The sequence below is a fragment of the Oryza glaberrima genome, chromosome 6 (genome assembly GCF_000147395.1).
Source record: "Oryza glaberrima chromosome 6, OglaRS2, whole genome shotgun sequence".
Classification (NCBI taxonomy): domain Eukaryota; kingdom Viridiplantae; phylum Streptophyta; class Magnoliopsida; order Poales; family Poaceae; genus Oryza; species Oryza glaberrima.
The window spans coordinates 9,949,060-9,975,540 of record NC_068331.1 but is presented as its reverse complement, the minus strand read 5'-3'; the positions used below and the strand labels follow the sequence as shown (position 1 = coordinate 9,975,540).

The 26,481-nt window shown below is 40.2% G+C and overlaps 3 protein-coding genes and 2 pseudogenes across 3 annotated transcripts; all 5 read right to left on the bottom strand.

Moving 5' to 3' along the window:
* Nucleotides 1–202: 202 nt before the first annotated feature.
* On the bottom strand, nucleotides 203–3,049 carry LOC127777979 (disease resistance protein PIK6-NP-like). Its single transcript, XM_052304600.1, has 2 exons — nucleotides 1,580–3,049; nucleotides 203–1,449 (listed from the first exon to the last, which is right to left on the bottom strand). Exon 1 carries the CDS (start codon nucleotides 3,047–3,049, stop codon nucleotides 1,628–1,630), a length of 1,422 nt encoding a protein of 473 aa, XP_052160560.1. The 3' UTR covers nucleotides 203–1,449; nucleotides 1,580–1,627.
* A 137-nt stretch (nucleotides 3,050–3,186) lies between these two features.
* Nucleotides 3,187–5,784, bottom strand: LOC127776887 (disease resistance protein RPM1-like; annotated as a pseudogene).
* Nucleotides 5,785–12,375: 6,591 nt separating this feature from the next.
* Nucleotides 12,376–13,866, bottom strand: LOC127776886 (disease resistance protein PIK6-NP-like). Its single transcript, XM_052303458.1, has one exon. It carries the CDS (start codon nucleotides 13,864–13,866, stop codon nucleotides 12,376–12,378), a length of 1,491 nt encoding a protein of 496 aa, XP_052159418.1.
* Nucleotides 13,867–14,216: 350 nt separating this feature from the next.
* On the bottom strand, nucleotides 14,217–17,068 carry LOC127775438 (putative disease resistance RPP13-like protein 3; annotated as a pseudogene).
* A 2,771-nt stretch (nucleotides 17,069–19,839) lies between these two features.
* Nucleotides 19,840–26,418, bottom strand: LOC127775439 (uncharacterized). Its single transcript, XM_052301683.1, has 4 exons — nucleotides 24,860–26,418; nucleotides 24,451–24,649; nucleotides 24,266–24,366; nucleotides 19,840–20,281 (listed from the first exon to the last, which is right to left on the bottom strand). The coding sequence occupies exon 1, from the start codon at nucleotides 26,299–26,301 to the stop codon at nucleotides 25,432–25,434; it is 870 nt and encodes a 289-aa protein (XP_052157643.1). The 5' UTR covers nucleotides 26,302–26,418; the 3' UTR covers nucleotides 19,840–20,281; nucleotides 24,266–24,366; nucleotides 24,451–24,649; nucleotides 24,860–25,431.
* Nucleotides 26,419–26,481: the final 63 nt, after the last annotated feature.

Genomic DNA, 26,481 nt, shown 5'->3' with positions numbered 1-26,481 from the left:
AACAAGGTAAGGGTTATATACAATGTAAGTTAACCAACCTCTTCCAGAATAGTATATGTTTCATTTGAACAAGAACACTGAATAAACATCTGCCCATCCTGTCCTGCATCTTTTGACAGTGGTTTGAACAGTAGCTGCATTCGATTTTCCACATATCCACCCTAGAAAACTCCCTTAGGGAGAGAAATAGAATAAATGAAGAATAACAAAGATGATCAATTCGAAACTAGCAGGTTAAAAAATGTTGCTTTGGGATAAACAGAGATCCATATATGTGAGGTGAGAAGCTCTGAAGGAGATCAAGAACTGCAAGTTCCATAGCTCACATCTGCCTATCTTTTGAACTTGGAAGCAACAATTACTTTTTTCTACTCCTAGTCCTAGTTTAGTAGGAAAAGGTAGACCAAGACAATGGATATGAAAAAACTAACCACCTGCAGCCAAACTGCCAGAGCAAACATGACGTACGACAAATTATTAATTTTTCACATGTTCAGCAAATAGATTGCAATGAGCTAATGTAACCACAACTTTGTTTTGTCTGATCTCTCTTTGCTTTTGTACTAGCCAGTGACCATCAAATCAAACCTTTTTGCAGGATACATAATATTCTTTTCGTTATCCAAAAAGCTAATATTCTTTACGAAAAGGAAAATAAACAGCAGGTAACAATAAAGATAGCAAAAATTTTACTCCTGCACTATGTGATAGGTCAGCAACGATATAAAATATGACTAACACATAATGTTGAACCAACCATGTATACACAAGCTCTTTCAGACATTATAGCAAACACCTCGTGTGCACACCAAAAAGGAAATAACAAAACCACAATCGTGCCTGAAATGTTGTTCCCCTCTATAGTGTAATAAACATGGTTTCTGTTCTGGATGAATTGGAAAAGTAGACTGCCCAGGTAAGAAGCGGAAATAAAACACCTGATCAAATGAAAAATTCTAAGCTGCTGGTTCAAATGCTCAAGCTGGAACCAGTAGCATATCGCGAGAAAAGATCAGATTGAACCATTCATACCCGAGAGGGAAGAATCGAGAGAGTGAGACGCGATGGAAGAAAGTGGAAGCCACCTTATGCAGGGTTTTAAATTTCGAAACTTGGTTTTCTACCGGAGGTGAGCGAAAGAACCGAAATTTTGGAAATTTCAGAATTTTTCGTACGAAATTATTTGAAATTTTGACTGATTTTGAATGAATTTGAATAAAACTTGACCAAATTCACAAAAAAATGGCAAAAACCGAAAATTTCGGGCGAGATGTGAGCATTTCGGTGGGGGGTGAAATTTCGAACCGAAACTTCAAACCCTAACCTTATGTCAGCACCCCTCCTTGGAACAGCGAGGTGTGCGCAGCCGCAGAAGCAGGGACGACTGGAGATGCCAATGGAGGAGATGATCACTTGATCAAACCACCTTGAGCTATGCATATCTGTTCTCTGTTAGGTTAAGAAAACAAGAGAGATGAAAGGGTGAGTTGAAATCATCGATGTCACCAGATGGCTAATACTGAACAAGAGGAGGAAACAAGTTAATTAAGCTGCCATGTAGGGAGTGAGAGTGACTGACCTGTCGTTTGTTGTCAACATGATTACTTGCGAGCTCTCTCCCTCCTGCTCAGGGAGGAGATCCTTTGGCGTTGCCAGCAAGGTCGTGATCACTTCGGTCCATTGCCATTCGCAGCACGGGACGATTTGGGTGTGCGTTCACTTCTCCCTCCAGCTGAGCAAGCATCGCCACTTTACCTTTGTATTCAACTGAAATCTCCTTGAGCCTTGGAAGGTGAATGATACCAATAATCCCTGATTCCAATCTGCACCTGCCTATTTCTATCTTTTCCAATTGGGGTGAGCTGCCGTCCTCAAATCTAATATCTCTTTGCTGATCCAAATTGAAAGTCACAAGTGTTCTAAGATTTGGGAATGCTCCTGTTTTGAATACTAACTTCTCCCCAAGGTAAGCATTGTGACAAAAATGAAGAAGCATGAGGTTGGGCAATGCCCCAAGTATCAGCATGGTTTTACCTTCCTTTAGTTTGGTCCTCAATAAGTAGAATTTCCTCAGGTGAGTGAGCCGCTCAATCCAGTTAGGCAACTCTTCAAGACTTCCATTCAACCTGAGTGTCCTCAATAGGGGAGGAGGCGATGAAACAGAATCTAGGCACTCAAGTGTTCCAATACCAGTGCATCCCACAGCATCCATATGGAGAGATTGTAGGGAATAGAGCTTCTGGATGGCTGTATAGAGTATCTCACATTTTAACTTTGTAGATCCCTTTGTTACCACATATAGTTTCCTCAGCTTGCTTAACTGCCCCAACTCTTTTATTACTCTACTGCTAGTCCTTCTAATATCCACTACCCCCAATATTTGTAAGTCTCTCAACCTACATATTCCTTTTGGTACCTTGACGCCATTTGATTTTGAACGGAAGCTTTTGGTGGCCAAGTGCAAGTTAGCAATTTTTTCAGCACGATCAGAGGTACTAACGGAAGGTGTGAATATCATGGGCAGGCACAACGTGTCAGTTAAACATGTTGTGAAAGAAGAAAAATCATATTGCTTCATGCATCTAAGGCTCCGGAGACTCCGAAGCTTAGTAATCTGAGTTGGCAGTGTTGAAATGTTCGTCGAATCCAAGTCCAATGTCTGCCGACCATCCAGTCTTCCTATGGATTTTGGAAGTGAGTAAATATATGATGCATTATTGTATCTTGCAATGCGTAGGTATTTCAAGTGGCACAAGAGCACTATATTGTTGACATCATTTTGTGTGATAGTAAATTGTGCATCTCTTAGATCCAAGACCCGTAACATCCTCAACTGAGATGAACAAACTGAATGCTCTAGTTCTACGGGCCTCTCGGCAAACATAGTTAATGACCGTATAATGCTCCAGTTAAAGCTTATCTTAGAGCAATACTTACTCCCCTGAAATGCTATGTGCCGAGTGTTCCCCTGTACTGCTTCATAGTCAGTGCCCCTAGGTAAGAATACAAAATTTTCCTCTCTAGAAATCGAAATTGTAATATCACGCATTATATCATGGACTCGACAACTCTAAAACTCTCCTCGTACACCCGCTCTTGATGGCTGAATCATGCTACGGTTGATGAGTTCTTTAAAGTAACTTTTCCCAACATCTTCAATAGTCATATTAGCCCTAGCTTTAATAAACCCCTCTGCCATTCATCTATTTACCAGACGGTTCCTATTAATTTCAAAGTCCTCAGGGAATATGCTTAGATACAAAAAGCATTGCTTAAGATGAGATGGCAAGTAGTTGTAACTTAGGGTCACTATCCTTCTCATTGCTTCAAGGTTTGGGTTGTTCTCAAGCTCTGAAGGTATCTGACTATAAAAGGTTTCCCACTCTCTTATCTCTTTGGTGGCAAGCACGCCCCCTATTGTGAGTATAGCCAGCGGTAAATAGCCACACTTCTTTATTATTTTAGTTATAATGCCACTCATCTTTTTATCACTTTCCATATCTCCTATTGCTTTATTTGCTTTCCGTAGAAGCAACTCTTTTGCATAGTTTATTTCTAGGGGTTTAAGCTGGTAGATAAGCAATTCAGAAGTACACTCCTTAGTTAAGCCAACATCTCTTGTTGTTACTATCACCCGGCTCCCTTTATTGTTATTTCTAGGGAAGGCAATACTATTAATCCATTTCCATGAATCTGTACTCCACACGTCATCAAGCACAACAAAGTACCTCCTTTCATTTAACTCTGTCCTGAGGTAGCTGGCGAGGTCATCTACTTGTGGAACCTTCCCTTCGAGTTCTCTCATCTGCTTCTTCAGTACTTCCTCTCCAAAAAGTTTCATCATCAAATCCTTTAGTAGTTCCAACCTAACAAAGGACTGTGAAACAGTAATCCAAGCACAGCAAGAAAAATTCTTTGCAATGTCCTCTTTGCTTTCATAAATTTTCCTTGCAATAGTAGTCTTACCCAAACCACCCATACCGACAACACATACGACTTTTGTAGGTCCGATATTGGCATGGACATCTATAAGATCAAGCAACTCTCTTTTGGGTCCAGAAAAACCCACAAGATCAGCTTCCTCAATGTTGTTAGCTTATTGGTTGCGAATGTCTTCCATAAATAAATTCCTCTCATCAGTAGTGGTGCAGGTGAGGTCATTCTCTATTAAGTTGTAGCGTATGTTCCTAGTGCTTACTTCTTCAATTCTTGTCCTGAGATTGCGGACCTGGATGGCAATCCGATGGCGATCCTTTAGCTTCATCAACTGCCTCGACAAGGTTTGGCTGCTCACATGAACTGTAAATTCATCAAGGCAATCTTCAATGTCATAGGATAGATCCCTTGCTGCACCCAAACCTTCAATAGTATGCTTTTCTTTGATGGTTCAGCAGCCATCAAAAATGCTTGTATCGTTTGTAGCTCGTCCTTGATGAACCTGTAGACAAAATGTTCAACGGAATTCAAGACATTATTTTCACAGGTCTAAAGGTGGTGTTTGGATACAGGGACTTAACTTTAGTCCCTATATTTAGACACTAATTTAGAGTATTAAATATAGACAACTTACAAAACTAATTACATAAATGAAAACTAATTCACGAGACAATTTTTTTAAGCCTAATTAATCCATAATTAGAGAATGTTTACTGTAGCATCACATAGGCTAATCATGGATTAATTAGGCTCAATAGATTCGTCTCGCGAATTAATCCAAGATTATGGATGGGTTTTATTAATAGTCTACGTTTAATATTTATAATTAGTGTCCAAACATCGGATGTGATAGGGACTTAAAAGTTTTAGTCTCATCTAAACAGGTCTAAATCTTTCTCAGCTCATCCAGGCGTGGCCAACATCCCACGTGGACTGCGTTGCTTGTATGTATACATGCATATATAGCATTATAAATCACAAATATGAACAAATTGGAAGCTCAAACTAGGAACGTGAAGCTTAATTTGCATTAAATCTTTGATTCCATGGTCAAAAGCAAAATTGCACAGCACTGAACGTAATAGTTCCATGTCAAATTGTACATGCATTTGACTTAAGCATGCCATGCTACATTGTTTACTCTCGAAGGCAACCATGTTTCTGTCTAAATTAGATTATCACCAGGTCCATAATAGCTGCGTCGTTTGTATTCCTTCATTGAACATGGTTACCATGAGGAAACTGTGTCCACTTGTGTTTGGGCATATAGAGGGACTTCCAGTACATCCTACTTTCACTTTCCTCTACATGTATCTCCCGAAGATGTTGCAAATAATATACTTATAAAAAAAACTGCATATGCGTTCCTCCAGGATATGTAATAAAAAATATAAATAAATCATTAAAAATAAACTGAGTACCATACCACTCTGCATAAGTGTGGTCCCAATAAATCTAATGCAAATGACAAATAAAATTAATTAGGCTGCAATTCAGATGCTCACCATATCTCTTTCTGCACTCCCAGCAGCAAGACCATCTTTTCTGCGGCAACCGAAGCAACCTTGCTTACAGCACTTCCCACCAGAGACTTTGCAATGCTGAGTACTGTATCCGTCGTCTTATATTCCTTCTCTGAACAACTTTCTTTAAACTTTTAAGCAATAGATTATAAGTTCTATCTTTCAGGCTACAACTGTATTTATCTGCAATGTCAAATAGACATGTATAAATCAAACTGGGGAATGAAAAGTTTACATGACATAATAAAACAGGGACAAAGAGAACATGCAGAAAACCAACCAAAAATGGCTTCCACTTATAGTTATCCAACTTTTTTCTGGACATTGACTGAGCTCGGAGGTTCTTCATAGCAAAGCAGAAAGGGCTTTCCTACCGTCGACCACTAGCTAGTGACATCTCCAAAGCCCAAACTCAAACGGTATAATCTCTTAACTAGTTAACTTTCTTAATTAGTGTCATAAAACCACTGGGTTAACAGAATATACACAAAGGAATTCCATGAGTTATACTTCAAAAAGATTACAGGAAGTTGACAAATATGCCAGCTGAAAAAAAAAATCGTAAGGAGATGCAAATAAAAATGAGGGGACCGCCATCCGAGTGATATCAGCCCAAGTCCAACAGTTCATAAGTTTACTTTTTCTTCCTTGAGGTGAATGCTGTAGCTTAAAACAAAAGGTTGCATATTGGTGAAACTATGCTTGTATTACAACTTTATGCTAAGTTCTGCAAGTTTAGCTTAACAGACAGGCAAGAAAAATAGCCAAACCTGAAAATGGTTGGGGAAAAAAATGGTTTCCAGAAAACTGCGGAAAATACCCAAATAATCTTCCCTGCTTAATTGAATAGCAGAGCTCCTGCTTTATCTTTTAAAAAGAAACTGCAGAAATTCGGGGTTTACTTACCTATGCTGCTGTGCACACCCTGGGATCTGTGCACACACGGTGGTGAAGCAAAGGATAGCAGGGCGGTGCGCACAGCAGGTATTCGACGGTTGTCCTGGGCTTGATGCAACGGGTTCGGCGTCCTTCCTCTTCCTCTCTAATCTCGGGAAAGGTGAAGATAGGGTACTAGAGGCAGGAGAAGTGGACGCTAGTGGCTGAGGAACCAACAAGGGGGAAGTAAAGGAATGGGTGGACGGCGTCGGCTGGCAACATTGGCCCTCAGGCGCGCCGTGGCTGGCGGAATCGTCGTCATTGTCGTCGCAGCTGCGCAGCATATTGTGGCATGCGCTGTGCCGGCCGTGACTTGACTCCAAGTCTCCGACGCAAGTCTTCGTCGTCGTCGCAGCATGGGCATGGCCATGCCGCCCATGCGCTGTGGTTGCGCCTCGCGTTGTACTTCGTGCAGGGGCATGGTCGTGCGGTAGGCTTGGCTACCAGTGGCAGGTTATTGTTGAGATGGATTCGGACTGACATGGAAAGCATTGTGTTAGAAACTGCTAAACTTAGTATTTTTTACAAAAATTTTATATACGAAAGTTACTTAAAAAAATAATATCAATCTATTTTTTAAAAAAGCTAATATTTATTTAATCACGTGCTAATGGACAGCACCGTTTTGTGTGCGCAGGAGATTTGTTCCCAACAACTGAGGAAGAATTCCATGGAAATGTTCAAACAAATGTTAAGTGCACATTCCAAATGGCCCTATGCTTTTAAGTTGGCCGAATAATAATTATTCCAAGCAGAGACAGACCATGTTCGATTCAAATGTGTAGTCACATAGAGGATAGAAAACCAAAATACAGAAAAAAAATGAAGAAAAAGGAGTAAATAGGAAAGAGGGAGGAATCAGCAAGTCCAAGCAACTAGCAAGAAGCACCAAAGCAGTCCATTCTAGTAAAACAAAAGAAAATTGTTGATATCATAAATTTTTGGCAAGATTGACAATAAAAATATTTTTGTACAGAACTAAAAAGAAGATAAACCCCACTAATAAATAATCTGATTAAAGAGAAAAATAAGGTTAATAATCACTAATTTTTTTTTTCCTTTTTACTTACATGAGTAGAAACAAATTAGTTTCGTACAACATCAAAAGTAGTAGAGATATAACCACCAACTCAGTTTACCATCCTAGTACTCCAAGATTATGATTAAGAGAGAAATTTTATAGTTATTGAGAATGTACAGGAAGTACCACTTTTTCTAATATAAATTTGGTACCTTATAGTACTAAATTTTTTATACCTCTCGATGCTTCATCAAGAACTGTAAAATTGCTCTAAGATTAAACAGAGCAATGAACCACTCTGCTCCTACGTCTCCTTGTCAATACCATTTTTTTACATATCATCATGTAATGATCAAGCAGTCATCTGGTTCAACTCTTAAAATATACCATAGATCAATTACAGACAAATAAAAACTAGTACTCCTATCTGAGCTAGAGATCAGCCTGAGCTCTGAAATGCTAGCAAGTAGTTTGCTCCATCACCTCTGTTCCATGGTTGTCCCTCGAGAAATTTTCTCCTCCAACGTTTACAATACGGTTGCGAACATTGGAGGCTCCACTTTGCGCTATATGACATACATCTATCCATGACCACCATCACACTGACAAAGTTGATGGTGATTGCGAACTCGATATAGAGCCAGCCAGTTTTCCGTTAGCTCAGAGTAAAGGCTTAGCAGCATGATCCATGTACCACTGATGGCAACAAAATGTGGCCATTGTGATCTCATGGAGCTCCAGACTCCAAGCAACCAATTTGGATTCAGCCATAAATGAGTCTGTAAGATTGCAGCTTAAACCATTTAGAGCAAGTCATTCTGCATGGCAAAAAACACAGATATCAGCATACATGAATTTTGCAGGAGACCTTATTTATAGTTTATACTAAGCAGTCTATAAGGGTAAAGGTCATAATGAAATAACCTTCCATCCAAAATGTTTTTTTTTTCAAATAAGAGCACTGAACAAATATCTGGCCTGGTTAAGGACCTGCACTGCATTTGTGAGCAATGGGTTGAGTAGCAGTGCAATGCGTCTTATGTAGTCCATTTGATTATTCACATGACCACATCTCCGCCCTAGCAAACTCTCTTGCAGAGAGAAAATAAATGAAGAACAAAACTTTTCTGATCTGCCATTCTTTTTGTACTTGAGACTACCTAATATACTTTTGAAATGACAACTGCAGGCCAAACAACATATTCATTCAGTAACTACAAACTTAGCGGAAATCTTACTACTGGAATATGTGATCGGTTAGCAACAATATAAAATATGACAATACGTAATGTTGAGTCCACCATATGTACACAAGCTCTTTCAGGCGTTCTAGCAAACGCTTGGTGTGCATAGGAAACGAAATAAGAAAACCACAACTAACAATCTGATTTCTGATCTCATATTCCCCTCCACAATGCAATCAACATGGTTTTTGTTTTGCATGAAAAATGAAGAGTGCGGGCGGTAAGAAGAGAAATAAAAACTAAGCATCGAAGCACGAACTGGAAGTAATTGTGCAAACCACAAGTCAACAACCCGTAACAGAACACCCTGTTTTGAATCAAATGTTTGCACCTGACGGAAAGGAACGGATCAGATAGATCAATTCCTACCTTGGATGATGGGAACAACTGAGTGTGTTGGGCGCGCGTTTGGCAACCATAAGCTTCGTTGATCATCATGTCCTCAGGGCGGTGAGGTGCGCACAGATGCAGGGACACCCGGAGACGGAGAGCCAGCGCGCAAAGAGAGGGAGACGCCAATAGAGGAGGAGATCAATCACTTCATCAGCCAGTTGCCATCGATGTTCGTCACTACTCCGTCTGTTGCATAAAGAACAAGGATAAAAGACCAAAATACCCTTATTAATAGTAAATTGGTATTGGTAGGTAGATAGGTAAGAGGTATTGAAAGAATAAAATTTTTCGATTTATGAACCGAGGGTGGATATGAAGGTAGAAGTTGATTTATTTTAGGACAGTGTTTAAATTCTGAAGTTGATTTAGGCCTTGTTTAGTTCGCGAAAAGAAAATCGATTAGGGCCCTTGACATCATGGTTTGTAATCTTGGTATGCTCACCACCATTTGTTGATGATGATTTTCTTTCTCGTGCTCGACAGAGATTGCTGAGAATGAAAATGCCTCTATGGTTTTACCTTCCTTTATGATGAGGATATTAGGTCCGATCTTCCGATAGATCCTGATAAACAATTGATTTGGGCGGAATCACGATAGAACTCGATCCGGCTTCTGAACGAATACGCTCCTGAGTACCGCAACCGCAGCACCACGTCTCTTCTGGTTATCAACCGTACCGAAACCCGGTTGACCTCACCGAGAAGGCTAATCCCAGCATGTGAATCGAAGAACACAAGCAAGAACAAGATAGATTGCAACGCAATTGCATATGAATGATTAAGCACTCGAATTTGGGGTTCCACAAACCGATCTAGCGGTGAAACTGTTTTTGATAGATTAATCTAAGCAAAACCCGCCTCTAAACGATGACGGCTACTGACTAAATATGATTAGGGATATCCTAGGGTTGCCCTAGGGCGCACACCACCTTGGGCTAAGCCCACGACACAATTACAAGGCAGATTCAGACTGGATGAGATATGTGGCTTGCTTTGCAGATTCCCGGCAGCTCGGTAGAAATTTTGACGTGGGACCAAAACCATCTGAAAGTAGACTACATAAGCTTTCCAACAAGTACTCATGGGCCCCGAAATTCCTTCTAGATCAGCGGCTAGGTCCGTTTGAAGTTGATGCTGTCAGGAGGCCCGAATCTGAATCTAAAACGTGTAGAACTTTATCTCTTGTCTTCTATGGACCATAAGTGACGTGGTAAGATGGAAGTGGACTTGGAAAAAGTCTTGGTTTGGTCCCCAATCAACTTCTTTAATCATCCACGCATTTTTTACGCTCGGTCTCTTTTCTTTCGCCCAGGCAAGTACCTCTGCAAACAAAAACACACGAAACTCATTATGTAACAACGTTTGTTCAAATATATAACAAGTAAATCTAATATAAAACATATGCACCTTTAGTTGATTAATACATAAGATAGTCATGGTTATATCCGAGCTAGTTGTCCTCATCACTTTAGCTCCAACCCAAGCAGTAAAATCCAATACAATCAGGGCTGCACGCCTATTTTGTCAAACTACTCTCCAACATATAACAGAACATGCTTTGCAAGTCACAGACAGTACAAATATGTGACATAAGTCGCCACATGTCAGGTCTTAAAATTAGAAAAAATCTTAAAAATTTTAAGGAAAAAAATCTGACAATCGTTTTCCACTTGAATCGGTGGACCTATGATTTTCAACTATTAGTTCTACTTTTAGAAAATCTTAAGAGGCCAAGTGTCATGTCTCAATAGTAAAAAAAAATCTAAGACAAAACACAAAACATCTAATCATCGGTCTTTACTTAAATCGTTTAGAAATATTAGAAAAACTTCCTCTCACATGTTCTCAAAACATTCCCACCCCTTCCCATATCTGCTAGGGCTCTCCGCCCTCCACTCATCTCCCTCTCCTATCTTTTGGAGTAGTGACAAAAATAAAAGAGAAATATTCATTAATATTGAAACAACCATAATTTATTAGCCACAGATCTGATTTCTATCTAGTCATAGTTAAACCAACAATTTAAGATACATAAAGTCTATATTTTAAACATAAATATGACTTGTACGAAATAAAATAGAAAATAGAAAATATCAATTGGGACTTAATGGAACCAATTGGAAAATATATAATAAATTTGTTCAGAAGACGATTCTTCCTTTACACTCAAATTGGAACAACCATTACATATTTCATTGCCATAACCATTTTTAAGCGATTACAAATTAATAGCCTTCCATCTCTCCTATAATGTGGCATCATGCGTTTTTCCACATATGCTGTATATATAAAGTCATGCTAAGGTAGCAGTATATAACTCGTTAAAAGTTATATGTGTTAAATTTAAATTTTTTGACTCATATTAACTAGTTTTTTTTATTGAAAAAACACTCATGTATATCGTAGGGAAGCGATGTCTAGCATATGATATCTACTCTATCTTTATTGATTCATATGTAAGTATGTAATGTAACAAATTTTGTCAATGTATGTGAACCAATTGAGGGAGGGTTAACTTGATGGTATAAATAAAACACATTTATTACCAACAACAGTTTTTTTATTTGGTAAACCACCTTGCTTTTATTTACACTTATGATATACATGTGTTCTAAACAAACTAAGTCTACATTTTTCTAGATAATAAAGAAGATTATAGATAACTGCTTCACGATGAATGAATTAATATATAATTTAACGCTAACAAATAGCTTGGAAAATATATCTAAGCAATGCTGATGAAAAAAACATTTATGAAGAAATAATACTTTTGAAACGTGGCACATGCCATCTGGCTGATATTCCGTCCATATAAGTTTCTCAAATGAAGCCGCCTACGATACATGCCCGCACATTCCGCAGGCTACCTTCCTACTTATGTTAAAAAGGATAGTCAATTACTCGTTAATGCTAGTAAAAGCAATAATGATGAGAGAACTAAAACTATTTTCAATTGTAAAGGTAAATAAAATCAAGAGTCAAGGTTTATCACAGCTCTTACCAGTTACCACCATGGAGGTAAGTTGAGTTCCTCAAAATAGCTTTCTACAATTATCACAGCTCTTTGATGCGTCATGAGTTCTACAATTATCACAGCTCTCTGATGCGTCATGAGTTTTACAAGATGGTGTCATCAACACCTACACACATGAAACGTTTTTTAACAAATAAAGATTGTTACAAGAACAGCAAAAAGACAAAATGGAATAAAGAAAGGCTGTATGTATACCAAGTAGATAAAACTTACTTGATGTTGAGAGTCTTTGATCTTGTGTAAGTTTTAGCATACTCCATATATTTCTTGGTCCCTGCAATCTATAGTTCACTTGACAATCAATGTTGATGCTGGGCAGGACAGACTTCTCTTCAGCTTGGTTGTTGCAGAGATGGGTTGAAGAGTACGAAGGACATCAGGCCTAGGTCTTGATTGTGAACTCTCGCCTTTCTCTAGTGATGATGTTTGAGATTTCTCTATTGTCTCTGGAGCTTTGATGTCCTCCCGATGATGCGCACTTTGGCTCTGACCCGCTTGCACCACAGGACGCTCGCCATGCATGTCCTCCTTCACCAGTTTCCCTTTTGCAAAATACTTAATTTTCTCGAGGCTTTGGAGGTTAGCCGTGCCGCAGACTGCTAACTCCGAGCTGCAATCCTGAATGGTTATTGTTTCCAGCTTGGGCGAGGTCCTCTCCTCGAATGTAACCTTTCTCAGCTCCTCCAAAGAGTCAAGTCGAAGAGTCTTTAGCCCTCGGAACTTCCCATGGCAAAGAACTAGCTCTTTTCCAATGTAGGCATTTAAAATAAGACGGAGGCATTTGAGGCCGGGCAATTCCCCGAGCACTTGTATGGATTCAGTATCCTTCAGTTTGGTGAAAACTAGCTGAACCTTTACCAACTTCTCGAGCTTTCCGACCCAACTGGGGATTTCATGAAGGGAGCCTTTCAATTTGAGGGTGTGGAGGAAGGGAGGTGGGGAAGCAAGCTGCTCAAGCATGTGGAGGCCTCGGAAGGGTTTGGCCTCCACACGAAGGGAACAGAGCGAAGAAAGCTTCTGAAGGGCTTCACAGAGATAATTGACATTCCTCTCGGTGACCCCTGCCACGCCTAATTTTTTCAGCTGAGTAAGTTCCCCCAACTCGTGGACTGCTTTCTTGTTGCTTCGTGCGATATCCACAAGCTCAAGAATCTGTAACTCCTTCAGGCTCCCTATTCCTTTTGGTACGCTCACACCATTTGAATGAGTCCAACAGCTGGACAAGCCCTTGCGGAACTCCGCCACCACCTCCGAGGATTTGTCTCCGCTAATCAAATGTGGCAATATCAAGGGCAATTTCATTGTAGTTACTAAGGATTTTCTGGGGTCACGGGTAGTAAATTCGAAGTGACTGTAAACTCCAAGGGTGCTACACCGGAGACTGCGGAGACTACGAAGTTCAGTGACTTCTGCGGGCACTTTAGTAATTAATGATCTTTTCAGGTTTAAAGTTTGCAATCCTTGCAATTTCCTGATGGACCTTGGAATATGGTAAATGTATGAACCTTTCTTCACAGATAGATACCTTAAGTGGCAAAATGATCCTATGTTACTGATGTCGTTCTGTGTTACACGACATAGACTAAACTCTAGATCCAACACTCGGAGCATCCTTAGCTGTGGTGAACACAGTGAAGCTAGTTGCTCTTTAGGATTGTAAAAGAAACTTAATGACCGGACATGGCTTAGATCAAAGCTTAGGTATGAATCCTGTCTCCCATCAATAGAAAGGTGACGGATGTTTTCAGGTGGAATACCAGAGACAAACCCTTTCGTCATGAATACGAAATTCTCCTCTGCAGAAATAGAAATTGCGATATCACGCATGATATCATGGAGTACACAGGACTGTACTACTCCATGACTATAAAACCTACATGGTTGAATCATGCTTCTATTGATGAGTTCATCGAAATAACTATTTCCAACATCCTCCATAGCCATTCCAAACTTTGCATCCACAAAACCCTCGGCTATCCATCTATTTACCATACACCTCCTTTTTATTGGAAAATCCTCTGGGAAAATGCTAAGGTACAGAAAACATGGCTTGAGATGAGATGGCAAGTGTGTATAACTAAGTGTAATTACTCTAGTCATTTCTTCGAGACTTGACTTTGTTTTGAGCCCTGAAGATAGCTGCAGAGACAGTTTTTCCCAATCTTCTATGCATTTCGTGCGAAGGACAGCTCCTATCGCAACAAGAGCTAGTGGTAAGCCTCCACATCTTTCTAGTATCCTATCAAACACCTTCTCAGCCTTGCCTCTTTTTATGTCCTCATAACTTTTATTTGATTTTCTCAGCAGCAATTGTTTAGCATCATCTGTTTTTAAGGGTTCAAGGCGGTACAGATAAGAAGGATAAGCACAGTTTTGAATTATGCTGGCATCTCTCGTGGTTACTATTATGCGACTTCCTCCATTATTAGAGTCAGGAAAAACAGATTCATTAAGCCAATTCAATGCATCTATGCTCCACATGTCATCTAGAACAACGAAGTACCTTTTCTCTTTTAGACCTTGCTTCAAGTCTTCCACGAGGTCTTCCACTTTCTCATTCCTTTGCATGCTCTGAAGACCTTTGAAGTGTTCATTTTCCGAATCACCACCCAAAAGTTGCTTGATTAGTCCTCTCAGGAGCTCTGTCCTGACAAATGACTGTGACACAGTGACCCAAGCACGGCATGAGAAATTATTAACAATATTAATACTATGGTAAACCTTTTTAACAAGACTTGTCTTCCCTAGACCGCCCATGCCAACTACAAAGATCACTTTAGCAAGACCATGGTTAGCATGGACATCGATCAAATTAAGTATACTTTCCTTTGCATCATCAAAACCCACAAGTTCAGCCTCATCAATGTTCTTAGCTGACCAGTAGCGAAATTCATCCCTCAAGGTGTCATGCTCATCAGTGTTAGGGCTGATTAATGAGTACCGTGAATTCCTATCGCTCACTTCTTCAACTCTTGATTTGAGGTCACGAATCTGGATGGCAATGCGATGGCGATGTTTGAGCTTCATCAACTGTTGTGACAAGCTTTTGCTCCCCACGTGAACCATAAACTCAGCGAGGCAATCTTCAATGTCAAAAGATAAATCCCTTACTTGCTCCACCCACGCTTTCAACAGCCTGGGTTTTTTCTCCATCTCTTCAGCTGTCATCAGGAATGCTTGCATCGTTTTCAGCTCGTCTTTGATAAACCTAACAATGAAAGGACAATTTTAGGACATTACATGGCTTAAATTTATTCTATCACCTAAAGTATGAAAATCAATTCGAATAATCACTTAAAATGGTTTTACCACTTGGTACCAGGAGTTTTGTTTCTTTTTTTGGGGGGTGTGGGGGGGGGGGGGGGTGGGGGTGGGTGTTTGAAAATAACCAGTTTGGAAAGTTTAGGGTTAACGTTTTCCTAAACCAATATTTTGTTTGCGTAAGTAATTAAAGAAAACCTACCAGATCTCCTTGTTCACACCAATCAGTAAGCTTATCTCTGCAGCAGCTGCCTCTCCGGCCTTCGTGATGGCATTCCCCACCAGTGACCTTGCCATGCTCAACACCGTCTCCGCCATTACCACCAGATCAGTCCTGTTAGAACAATGGATCTCAGAATCGAAGCCTATTCCGTTAAATTGTACTTCCTCCGTTTAATATTAAAAGACTTTCTAGCATTGCCCACATTCATATATATATTAATGAATCTAAACATATATGTATGCTTAAATTCATTAATATCTATATAAATGTGGACAATGCTAGAAAGTCTTATAACCTGAAACGGAGGTAGTATCTATTTCCTTGCAAGGTTGGAATATGTACAGAGTGACTAGATGCGGTTATTTTTATCAGAATGTAGCAACGTCCAAAAGCCAGCGGAAAGAGTTAAGTCACCTCGTGGATATCTACCCTTCCGTCCCAAAATATAGCAACTTTTATCATTCAAAATTTGTCTCAAAATAATTACAAAGCTAGAAAATTCGTAGATGCTGGCAAAGCCTAATTACAGTTAACAAGCATGCGATTGTTTGTAGTTTGTACATAACTACATATATACTGTAAAAGTTAATACTAATGCAAGTAAACTTTAGTACCGTAATTGTTTTGAACCATAAGCATGATCCAATACACATGCCAAAGTTCAAATGTAAATGAAAAAAAAAAAGGGGGGGGGGGGGGGGGGGGGGGGACGCGGCAATAATCACCTTAGTACGACAATACCAAAACTTTGTAGGCCTGATTATTATCCAAGCATGAAACCTAACTCCTCAAGTAATGGCTAATCAAGCTTACACCTGCGAATCAAATCACTGCACCCAGATCTGCTGAAGACATCATAGATTCACAGCCGAAGTGTTCAGCTCTTGCCGAATTTTAAAAGAGAGAGAGCAGTGGAAACATTGAACCAGGAAAAAAAGAACTCGTGGAGTCAGCTAACGGGCACATACCTGCAGAGATCTCGCTGTTCAGTCTTGGAACTGCAGGAGATCAGTCAGCCTCGGCGCATCGAGCAGGCCAATTCCGAGTGCTTTTATAGCGAATTCCCCCCTTTCCCTTCCGTCCCACACTTTCTTTTTTTTTTTTCTCTGTCGCAACTATTTTTATCGGGTGATTGTGAAGATCGAAGCAGTACCACGTGAGCGATCAATGCAGTTAGCTTGCTCCAACAAATTAGCAATACTAGTACTTAAAAAAAATGTAACGAATCGAGCATCCCGTTGACTCGCGATAGCGGGAGGAACAAGGGGGGAAGAGAGCCGTTGGCTGCCGCCGACAGTTGCCAAGAGAGGAAGGAGGAGATGCGGCGGCGGCGGCGGCGGCGGCGGTGAAGTTCCAGATCGGAGACGGCGAAGAAGGACTCACTTTGGATGGCTGCGAGATGGAAGGGAATCGCTATGGCGGACGGTGTAGGAGCGGCGGCGGTGATGTGCCGCAACTCCTACACTTTTTCTTCCTTCGTGCGTCCGTTCAGATCGATCGATCTCGGGCCTGGTACATTTTGCAATTTGGTCATGCGCCCAACATTTTTAGGGGAATTGAACATGTGAAAATCCCGTATTTTTTTACATTCCATACAATTTTAGGTCATGTCTAGAGGATTTTTAAAATTATAAAAAAGGTTGGTAGTCAGCTCTTGAGAATATCGGAAAGCTAGATTTCTTAGCTATGAATTTTACTTATAGATTATATATACTTGATTATTTTGATGTTGTAAATTCTACTATAACTATAGATTATTGGTGAGAATTTACATGATTTATGGAACTGGAAATTAGGAGAGAAAAAGCTGCTATAAGCTCCTCAAACAAGCTCTCGTAGATTTGTTGCAATTTTAGTTAACTCATATCGATAATGTTCTGCCTCAGGCGACCGACGTCGAACAAAAGTATCGGGCTTCTTTCGCATCACCTCATTCCGCATCATCTCCTCTCCCCCGCCTCTCTCGTCTGCGCCACCTCCTCTCCCCCGCGCTCCTTCGCCCACGCCGACTCCTCTCTTCCGCCAACCTCGCTTGTGCCACCTCCTCCACCGGATCCACGTCGTCAACATCCGCCGCAGCTTTTCGGTTTCCTCGACGTCGACAGCAGCCTCATCCCCGTGGAGGCGCACTACCAATGCTATGCCATCACCTACGACGTCATTGACTTCACCGACCATTTTTCCTCATCGTCCTGAATGCCTGGCGCCGCCGCGACATCCTTGACGGCCACATCCTCTTCTCACGCAACATCGACGGCCCCAACGAAGACCGGAGGATAGCACCAAAGTGGAGGAAGAGGTAGATCTAGCCTGATTTTTTTTTTTTTTGGATTTTCGATGTTTCAGCCTGTGTATTTAAATGTTTCATTAGATTAATCAAGGTGTTGCTGTCAGTTCTCGGTAGTGTTTCATTATATTTTTTGGATTTGTCATGTTTTAGCTTTGTATCCAAATGTTTAATTTATTGAATCAAAATGTTGCAGTGAGTTCTTTGATGAATTCAGATTTGCTGTTGTTCAACACCTTTGAAACCGATGTTTTATATGTTGTAGAAAAATGTTCCAAGAGTGATTTAATTGTGTTGCATTATTTCTGTAGCCGAAACATCATTTTGTTAGGCACTGAAACATTTTTAGATAAGGTGGTGAAACAACGCTCGATCTTTTAGAAAAAAATTGGGCGTCCAATTTGTAGTTTTTCCACAGACAAATTTGAGTTTATCTTTAGGCTTTGCAGGTTCATCCAATATAACACCTTATCTATATGTGAGCTTAATTATTTTCCAAATTTTTTAAGGAACTTCTATACTCTTTGTTCCCATCATATATTTACCCCGGACAAAGGCATATGAACAGGTCGTTGGGCTCAGTTTTTTCAGATTAATTATTTAGTGGATTATTTTCTCCACACATGGAAATATACGTTATTAAAAAAGTAATTCTTCTACTGCATTTCTAAGATTATTTTAAGCTATTTATTAAGCTGATTTCTCAAAATATTTAATTTTTCCCTATTGCAGGAAATCCGTCACAACAATCCGCTCGATAATTTAAATCAAACTAAGCCTGAAATTGGGGGTTGAAATGGATGGTATTTTTTCCGTTTCACAATATAAGTCATTCTAGAATTTTCTACATTCATATTGATATTAATGAATCTAGACACATATATCTATCTAGATTCATGTCTAGATTCATTAACATCAATATGAATATGAGAAATGCTTGAATGACTTACATTGTGAAACGGAAGATGTAAGATTTAAGATGAGTACAGCCCCTGTGAGGTAACTAATAAATATAAAATTAAGTAATACTCATTGAGATCGATAATAAGATGCCCACGCTACAACATAATACTTATAAACTAATTAACACGAGTAAAGATGGGATGACCAAACCATTCCGGTCTTTGACAACAACATCAAAGTCAAGCTCCAGCTCACCCCCACATGTTAGTTTTGTCCGGTTCCCGGAAGGCAGCAAGCCTGAAAATCTATTGCAACATGGATCGTTGCAATTTGAAGATGACTTAAATAGGCTAATACATTTCATCTCTTTCAAAATACATATCACCCATAACTTTTAAATTGTTTGCTTATGGACTTACGTTAATGGTTTTATTGTGTTGCACCATACTTCAATTATGTTGTATACCTGTTATCCAAAAAAAAGAACTTCTTCAAGTTTAAATAGCAGCACACGACTGAGTACGAATAGTATATGTAAGTGTTGTAAACGAATATAGTTGCACATTCCAATAATTCCCATCTAAGTTCAAAAGTGCCGAGCACACTTAAGAATAGATGCACACTCCCAATTAACTGTACGCTTACAATACACAGACCATATTCAATTCAAATGTGTGGTCACACACTAAAAAAAATAAAATAAAAACTGAACAAGAAAGATGAAGTAGAAAGAGTGAGGAATCAGTGAGTACAAGCTATAGCAGCAGCATCACAGCAATCTTCAAATCCGGCTGAAAAGAAGAAACTGCGATCACAAAATTGCAATAGAGAGAAACTTGAAATATATATATAGAACATCTCAGAAGATAATTGCATAACAACAGAAAAGGCTGCACCAGTACACTAACGTAGCGGTGTTGCATAAGTACGCTGCTATAGTATTCGATGTTTATCTCCCTAAGAATTAGACAAAACACAGATTATTGGAGCACCAGTGTACCGTACGTGCAAAAAACACTCTTATTTCCAACACAGCAAAAAGATGTAGGGAAATAAATACAATGCACAAAAGTACGAATTACTCATTCTGCACTCGTGAATTACAAACAAGTAGCTGATCTAAAATGATCTGCCTGAGCTCTTGAAATGACAGCAAACAGTTTACCACATCCCCGAGATAATTAGTATCGCTCCTCCACGTTTACTAATTACAATATTGCCAGGAACATTGGAATGCATTTAGTTCTCCTCTTCTTTGCAGCATACGACATTTCGATCCATGTGACCACCAGAGCATTCGCAAAATTGAGAATGATGGTGAACTCTAGCTGCAGCGAGATTGATCATAATGCTTATTAGCGACACGTGATTCAAGTATATATGAATTAGCGTCTTCATGGGCACAAAAGTTGCGATCTCTGATGGCATACAACACAGCTCCAAGCCACCAATTTGGATTTTTGCCAGAAATAGCCAAGATTGTAGCTTCAACCATTGAGCTTCAGCAAGCCATATGCATTCTGCATGGCAGAGAAACAATATCAGCATATTCATGCATTTTTGCATGGGGCTCCAAATTGTAGTTTTGACAAAACAATCTATAAGGGTAAGGGTTAAAATGAAATGACCTACCATCAAGATTTTTTTTTCTTCCTTCGAACAAGAATACTCACTACTACACTAAAGATTTTCCTGAACACCACACTAATTTGTTTCCAGGCGGCCCATTAGTGCAACCGCACAGAAAAATGAAAAACGGGCATCAGGGCATCGCCCGCATAGGAAAATCTATTTTTGTGCGTGCGGGCCTGTTAAGTGACCCGCACACGAAAATAGCCCACCCCACGCGCTCACCCTTATCCTCTCTCGTCACGGGCGCACGCTACCATTAACTTCCCACCACCTCCCCATCCATCCTCCCTCTCCCTCTCCCTCTCCTCCTCCCCATCCTCCCATCTCCCTCTCCCTCCTCCTCAGCGACGCCGGCGCCCTCGATAAGGGAGGCGAAGACGGCGGCATCGATGGTGGCGGCGGCATCGGCGGGCGCGGCGGCGGCGGCATCGGCGGGCACCCTGGCTGCATCGGCGCGCGGCATCAGCGGACGGCATCGATGGGTGCGGCGGCGCCGGAGCAGATCCGTCTCCGGCCGCCGCGTGGAGGTCAGATCCGTCGCGGGCCACCATGGGAAGGCCGGATCCGTCGCCGGCCACCGTGGGAAGGCCGGATCCGTCGCCGGCCGCCGTGGGGAGGCCGGATCCGTCGCCTACCGCCGCGGGGAGGCCGGATCCGTCGCCTGCCGCCCCGGGGAGGCCGGATCCGTCGCCGGCCGCCGCGGGGAGGCCGGATCCGTCGCCTGCCACCACGGGGAGGCCGGATCCGTCGCCGGCCACCGCGGGGAGGCCGGATCCTTCGCCGGCGACCGCGGGGACGACGGCGGTGGTCGCCGGCGACGACGACGGTGGTGGCAGCGACATCGACGACGGGCCTCAGGCAAGGCAGCGACGACGGCGGTGGTGGCGGCGGCGACGGTGGCTACGTTAGGGTTTGTGGGTGGATTTTGATTTTTTTTTTTGTTTTGGTTTTTTATTTTCCCGTGCGGACGGCCTAAGCGCCCGCACGCGAAAATCGATTTTCGCGTGCGGGTGCGTCACCCGCACAAAAAAATGGGGATTTTTGCAAATGTGACCTTCCAGACGGGTGGAATCCCCGCACGCAAAAATCATGCCACCCGCACGGAAAAACCATTCACGTAGTAGTGACTGAACAAACATCTGGTGCATTCATCAACAGAAATAAAAACTTGAGCAATTCTATAGTAATTGAGGAGGTATTATGAGGTACCAAAAATTTAATATAAAATTTGGTACCTTATGAGGTATCAAATTTACAATAGAAAAAGTGGTTTCAAGGATTGAAAATTGCTTTCGTTTTTTGCACGCACGCTTCCCAAACTACTAAACGGTGAGTTTTTTGCAAAAATTTTCTATATGAAAGTTGCTTTAAAAATAATATTAATGCATTGAATGAAATTTAAAATAATTAATACTCAATTAATCATGCACTAACACTAGAACAGGTTCGGTCAGTAACGAGCCTAAAGCCTCATCTCTATCGGGTAGCGCCCCCGTCACTAAGCCTGATGTGAGAAAATATCTCAATCGGATATTCGGCCGTCACAGATGGCACACATCTCAATCAGGCCAACATTATAGCCCGTCACGGATGACTCTCATCTCAACAGGCCTAAACATAGCCCGTCATGGATGACTCTCATATCAATCGGGCGTAAACTATAGCCCGTCACGGATGACTCTCATCTCAATCGGGCCTAAATTATAGCCCGTCACGGATGATTATAATAAAAAAAATAAATTTTGTTTTTTGGCTACCCTCAGGCCTCTGCTAGGCACGCCCGCGGGCCGGTCTTTTATGCAACCGATCGGTCACCCATCCCGAAATTTCTCCACCCTAAGCATGCTTAACCTTAGAGTTCTTTGGGGATCGGTTTCCAGAGAAGAAGTTGTACACATACACAACCATTAATATATTTAACACAACCACATTCATATAACATCTATTTTGATCACATATTTCACATCCATTCGCATATTTCACCAGCAAAACCGAGTTAATTGGATCAAATATATATTTAGTAAGTATTAACATGATGAGGATGCAAGTCAGACTTCTAGTCGAAAATAAATTTAGAATTGAATTTTATGATACTAAATGAACTCATGTGAAAAAACTATCGAAAACAAAGTTGTAGAACTCATTGAGATCTACCAATTTTATTTTTGTCATTTCTCCATCCGGGTTTGATTGAACTATATAAAATTTGAGTTTAAAATATAAGAAATTCAAATAATTTTTTGGGTAGTAAATGATTTCAAATGGAAAAATTGTCAACAATAAAGTTATATAACTAATAAAACTAATCAAGATGTATAACTTTTATTTTGATCATTTTTATATATAACATTTTTTGAACAGTTTGAATTTGAATTTGAAAATATAACAACTTCAAACAATATTTTCAAATACTAAATAATTTCAAATGGAAAAGTCATCAACAACAAAGTTGTATAACTTATCAAGATTTACAACTTTTATTTTGGTCATTTCTCTATATAACATTTATTGAACAGTTTGAATTTGAATTTGAAAATATGACAACTTCAAACAACAATTTCAAATACTAAATGATTTCAACTGAAAAAGTCAACAACAACAAAGTTGTATAACTCATCAAGATCTATAACTTTTATTTTGGTCATTTCTTTATCTGACAAAGTGATAGTAACATTGTTCACAAAATTCACATATCTCTCGTCTGGTTTTATAAACTATAACACAGATATGTCAATTTTGTGAACAATGTTACTAATACTTCGTCGGATAAAGAAATGACAAAAGCAAAAGTTATAGATATTGATGAGTTATACAACTTTGTTATTGATGACTTTTTTAGTTGAAATCATTTAGTATTTAAAAATGTTGTTTGAAGTTGTCATGTTTTCAAATTTAAATTTAAACTGTTCAAAAAAAAGTTATATAGAAAAATGATCAAAATAAAAGTTATAGATCTTGATGAGTTATACAACTTTGTTGTTGATAACGTTTTTAGTTGAAATCATTTAGTATTTGAAAATATTGTTTTGAAGTTGTCATATTTTTATATCAAATTCAAACTGTTCAAAAAAAGTTATATAGAAAAATGACTAAAATAAAAGTTATAGGTCTTGATGAGTTATACAACTTTGTTGTTGATGACTTTTCCATTTGAAATTATTTAGTATTTGAAAATATTGTTTGAAGTTGTTATATTTTCAATTTCAAATTCAAACTGTTAAAAAAAGTTATATAGAAAAATGACCAAAATAAAAGTTGTAAATATTGATAAGTTATACAACTTTGTTGTTGACAATTTTTCCATTTGAAATCATTTACTACCCGAAAAATTATTTTGACTAAGAAAATGAATTATTATACTTCAGTTAATTATTTTGCTACATGTCAACTCACAGATATAAATATTTCATATGAAAAATGGAAAAAAAGAATACCAAGTCATCTCACTCGGGCATTAGTATAGAGCCCGTCACGGATGAGTCATGTGTGACGGGCCTAGTTGTTGAGATATGGTCGCATAGACATGTTAATTAGATGGGAATATAACTCAGGCCCGTCACAGATGACACATATCAGTGACGGGCCGTAGTTTAGGCCCGTCACTGATATGTGTCATCTATGGAATGTTATCTCAATCGGGCCTAAACTACGGCCCGTCACTGATATGTGTCATCTGTGACGGGATCGAGATATGGAATGTTATCTCAATCGGGTCTAAACTACGGCCCGTCACTGATATGTGTGATCCGTGACGGGCCTAAGTTATCTCAATCCGGTGCTTTTTCGACCCGATTGAGATGAATTTCTTGTGACGGCCGCTAATTCCAAGCATGTTCACAGATGAAAGGTTCTGTACTAGTGTAATAGCTCACCTCATTTTGCGTAATTTCCCAATCTTCTCTGTCCCCTTCTCCTCAAACTCAGCCTAAGCATATCAAAGCACAAAGTGGGAGTAATTGTGCAAACCACAACCCTGAAACAGAACACCCTGATCAAACTAAGCATCAAATGTTTGCACCTTGTGGCAAGGAGCGAATCTGATAGATCAATTTCATACCCTGGGATGGAAACAACTGAGAGTGTTAGGCACATATTATATTTAGCAACTGGAAGCAGGAAGCCTCGTTGATCATCATGTCCTCGGAGCGGTGAGGTGCACGCAGGAGGGACGCCCGGAGACGGAGAGCCAGTGTGCAAGGAGAGGATGGCGCTGGAGAGGAGGAGGAGACCATCAGCCAGCTACAGCTGTGCTAGCTCTTCACCAGGGCGGAAGATGGAAAAAATTAATGGTCGCTGGGGTCAGGTCACTAGTCACTACGAATATTAAATATATGCTAACAAAACCGGTAGAATAAGTATAAACTGGTTGCTTTAATAGACTAATATCATGCATTATAATAGGCTAAATAAATTAAGAGCACTGTATGATATAAATATACAACACCTCTGTTGGAATAGTTAATTACCTATTACATCTTCTCTTTGCAAGTTCCCTCCTTTTGATCAAGGAGAGCTTTCATGTCATCATTTCGAATTGTAGCTAGAAAACATGGCTCATGAAGCATACAATACAATCATTCATAAGTTTATCACTTATCTGTTCTGTAGTATATTGTCTTCATGATTTTCATTGCTGAAAAGCATCGCTCCACTGATGCGGTTGCAACGGGCAAAACCAATACTAGTTTCAGGAGTTGGTAAACCAAAGGAAAAGCAGGATGCCTCTCGGATAGATCGTAAGGCAGCTCACTCAAATTTACCTCTTTTGTTGACATCAACGAAGTATCAGTGGTGATTAACATTTGTAACATTTTCATCTCTTCTCTCGAAGTCTTTCTAGGATTATCCACATCATTGGCCGGTGATAGATTTCCTTTTAGAAAGCATTCCATTATTGGATCATTGTTATGTTAATAAAACAGGAGAGATGAAAGGTTGGTTGGAATCATCACAGCTGATGGCTAATACTGAACAGAAGAGAAATCTAGTAGAGCTGCAATGCAGGGAATTGGCTTGTCAACGTGCTCACCTGTGAGTTCTAGCTCTCGGGCTCAGGGAGGGGCTCCGTTGCGTCCATTTCTACAGCTGATCCTTTGCCATCCCTTCTCAGGTCGTGACAGCTTCGGTCCTCCTCCATACGTAGCACGGGGCGATTTGGGTGTGTGCCAACTTCTCTTTCCAACTGACCAAGATAACCAACTTTAACTCTGTATCCAAGTGTAATTTCCTTTAGCCTCATAAGGTTAGAGATACCAATAATCCCTATTTCCAACCTGCAGTATCGGATTCCTATCTTTTCCAATAGGGGCGAGCTGTCGTTCTCAAACCTAATCTCTCTTAGCTGATCCAGCTTGTCAAACCAAAGTGTCCTGAGCTTTTGGAATGCTCCTGTTCTGAATACTAGATTCTCCCCGACGTAAGCATCAAGTGAAAGACAAAGCAGCATGAGGTTGGGCAATGCCCCAAGTATCAGCATGGTTTTTCCTTCCTTCAGTTTACTCCCTAATAAGTAGAACTTCATGAGGTGCGAGAGCTGCTCAATCCAGTTGGGCATCTCTTCAAGATCTCCATACAACTTGAGTGTCTTTAGTAACAGAGGAGGATAGGAAATAGAATCTAGACATTTAAGTGTTCCATTTCCTGAGGACCCCTCAGCATCCACACGGAGAGATTGCAGGGAACAGAGCCTTTGGATGGCTGTATAGAGTATCTTACATTTTTCCTCTGTGGATCCCTTTGTTGTCACACTTAATTTAGTCAGCTTGCTTAGTTGCGCCAATTCTTGGATTGCACTAGTACTAGTCCTCCTGATATCCACATGCTCTAGTATCTGTAATTCTCCCAACTTGCCTATACCTTTGGGTACCTTCACACTGTATGATTCAGACCAACAACTTTTGGTGGCCATGTGCAATTCAGCAATTTGTTTGGCACGATTGTCGCTACTAACTGAAGGTGTGTATATTAGGCAGACACATTGTGTTAGTTAAGCACTTCACCGGGTGATTTATACTAAAATTGTTATTATTTGATACCCTTGTACAACGAAGAGTGCGCAGACATTGGAGTTTACTGATCTCAGTTGGTA